This window comes from Aulonocara sp. 'chitande type north' Nkhata Bay, linkage group LG23 (assembly GCF_057382095.1).
Source record: "Aulonocara sp. 'chitande type north' Nkhata Bay isolate Kocher_YH1m ecotype deep benthic linkage group LG23, A_spYH_male_GT1.1, whole genome shotgun sequence".
Classification (NCBI taxonomy): domain Eukaryota; kingdom Metazoa; phylum Chordata; class Actinopteri; order Cichliformes; family Cichlidae; genus Aulonocara; species Aulonocara sp. 'chitande type north' Nkhata Bay.
In genome coordinates, this window is record NC_141365.1 from 23,937,288 (window position 1) to 23,939,716 (window position 2,429).

At 41.7% G+C, this 2,429-nt stretch overlaps 1 protein-coding gene across 1 annotated transcript; it reads right to left on the reverse strand.

Annotated features, from left to right (window-relative positions):
* Positions 1-307: 307 nt before the first annotated feature.
* LOC147301854 (uncharacterized) lies at positions 308-1,408 on the reverse strand. Its single transcript, XM_086283422.1, has 3 exons — positions 1,128-1,408; positions 924-1,041; positions 308-792 (listed from the first exon to the last, which is right to left on the reverse strand). The coding sequence occupies exons 1-3, from the start codon at positions 1,233-1,235 to the stop codon at positions 632-634; spliced, it is 387 nt and encodes a 128-aa protein (XP_086139548.1). The 5' UTR covers positions 1,236-1,408; the 3' UTR covers positions 308-631.
* Between the last annotated feature and the right edge of the window lie 1,021 nt (positions 1,409-2,429).

Consider the following 2,429-nt stretch of genomic DNA (forward strand, 5'->3'; position numbering starts at 1 on the left):
AAAAAACAGTTTTGTTGATTAAAAAACACTATATCGGATTCATATCGGTATCGGCAGATATCCAAATTTATGATATCGGTATCGGTATCGGACATAAAAAAGTGGTATCGTGCCATCTCTAGTACAAACACGAGCAAAAGTCTCAAGTCTATGCTCATTTCTTCAAAACAGTGTTGTGAAAACATAATTTGTTCCATTTCTTTAGTTGAAGCTAGTGATGGGCAGATGAAGCCCCATGAAGCACTGAAGCTTTTCATCCAATTGGTTCACTCCAACGCGAAGCTTCATGAAGCTTCATTTGCTCTAGCAGGACACCTACTGGACGTAAAAATAATAGCTGGCATGAATTTGAAGAGTGTGGCATTTTGCACACAGCCTGTAAATGTCAACAACAAAAGGAGTGTGTAAAACATGTATATTGTAGTGATGGCAGTATACTGTGTATATTTATAGTGGCAGTATGGGAAATGATTATTTGGAAATGCTTGAAATGGAAATGATCATTTACTGTGAGGTGAGGTGTGGTTGGGGTGTGGACAGTGGTTGTGCTTTTGTAACGTTGAGGTATGGACAGCTACACACTGAGGCTTTGAGCCTCAGTCCTGCCTGTTCACATTTTATTCTGTAAAAACTAAATTTTCACTGCTTTTATGACCTTTTTAGTGGGGAGAACATAGCTAGGATTTAATGATTTAACAAATCTTTTGAATCCTTTGTCCTCCACAATGCTAAATGGCTGGGAGTCCTCAATCACCATGCTGACCAGGTCTTCATCTATTTGAGATTGTTCTCCTGAGGAAAGACAATAAAGATAAAGCACAAATATAAATATCACACACGTAACTTATAACAGTTGTATAATATTGTTATATCATTTAGTAACATTACTGCATGCTATATTATCATTGCATTTGATGGCTCACCTGGTCTTGCTCCACGATCGGTGTCCCCCTTATTCTCATGCAAAGCTCTGTAGTGCCTAAGCATGGATGAGGTGTTGCTGTTATATCCCAGCTCCCTGGCACATAGCAAACACTTCACCTTGTACAAAAGTCAAGACAGCTCAACATAAATTGTATTGCACCATCAGTATCATGAAAATACATCTTCTGTAGAAATTTACATACCTTGTTGGGAGGAATAAGATCAAAATGTTCCCACACAGGGGAGGACATCCTCCTCTTCTTAGCTGGCTCCATTCTCTCCTGACTTTCCTCACTCTCATAAACCTCCATACGGTCTCCAAACTCTCACTAACCGCAACTCTCCATCAAACACCCACATTTTTGAATGAAGTCTGAGGGGTTTATATCGCTGTCATATCTCGCGGCAAAGTTCGAACCACTTCATGAACCAGTCACGTGGTACAGCCGGGCAGCGAGGCTTCGGACGTCATCATTTTCAGCTCCTCCCATAAATGAAGCAAGCCTCGATACGCGCTTCGCGGAAACGCCCCCTCCATTACTCGACACACGCTCCGAAGCCTCGATACAGAACGTCCCATCACTAGTTGAAGCTATGAAAAATGCCAAAGTTTGACATAAAATTGTATTTTATATCCCAGCATGGTGTGTAGTGTGTTCTTAAAAAAATTGAGGAAAATTTGAAGTATCAGGACTAAATAATAATAATAATAATAATGATGGATTGGATTTATATAGCGTTTTTCAAGGCACCCAAAGCGCTTTACAATACCACTATTCATTCACTCTCACATTCATACACTGGTGGAGGCAAGCTACAGTTGTAGCCACAGCTGCCCTGGGGCAGACTGACAGAAGCGAGGCTGCCATATCGCGCCATCGGCCCCTCTGAATTTACAGTGGGGCAAAAAAGTATTTAGTCAGCCACCGATTGTGCAAGTTCCCCCACCTAAAATGATGACAGAGGTCAGTAATTTGCACCAGAGGTACACTTCAACTGTGAGAGACAGAATGTGAAAAAAAAAATCCATGAATCCACATGGTAGGATTTGTAAAGAATTTATTCATAAATCAGGGTGGAAAATAAGTATTTGGTCAATAACAAAAATACAACTCAATACTTTGTAACATAACCTTTGTTGGCAATAACAGAGGTCAAACGTTTACTATAGGTCTTCACCAGGTTTGCACACACAGTAGCTGGTATTTTGGCCCATTCCTCCATGCAGATCTTCTCGAGAGCAGTGATGTTTTGGGGCTGTCGCCGAGCAACACGGACTTTCAACTCCCGCCACAGATTTTCTATGGGGTTGAGGTCTGGAGACTGGCTAGGCCACTCCAGGACTTTCAAATGCTTCTTACGGAGCCACTCCTTTGTTGCCCGGGCGGTGTGTTTTGGATCATTGTCATGTTGGAAGACCCAGCCTCGTTTCATCTTCAAAGTTCTCACTGATGGAAGGAGGTTTTGGCTCAAAATCTCACGATACGTGGCCCCATTCATTCTGT

What these genes read in the sequence shown, in the direction of transcription:
- LOC147301854 (XM_086283422.1), bottom strand. Translation starts at nt 1,235, where the DNA reads ATGGAGGTTTATGAGAGTGAGGAAAGTCAGGAGAGAATGGAGCCAGCT. An exon ending in ATCTTATTCCTCCCAACAAG is followed by an intron (nt 1,042 to 1,127) that starts GTATGTAAATTT and finishes CTTTTGTACAAG; the next exon opens with GTGAAGTGTTTGCTATGTGC. An exon ending in CGATCGTGGAGCAAGACCAG is followed by an intron (nt 793 to 923) that starts GTGAGCCATCAA and finishes GTCTTTCCTCAG; the next exon opens with GAGAACAATCTCAAATAGAT.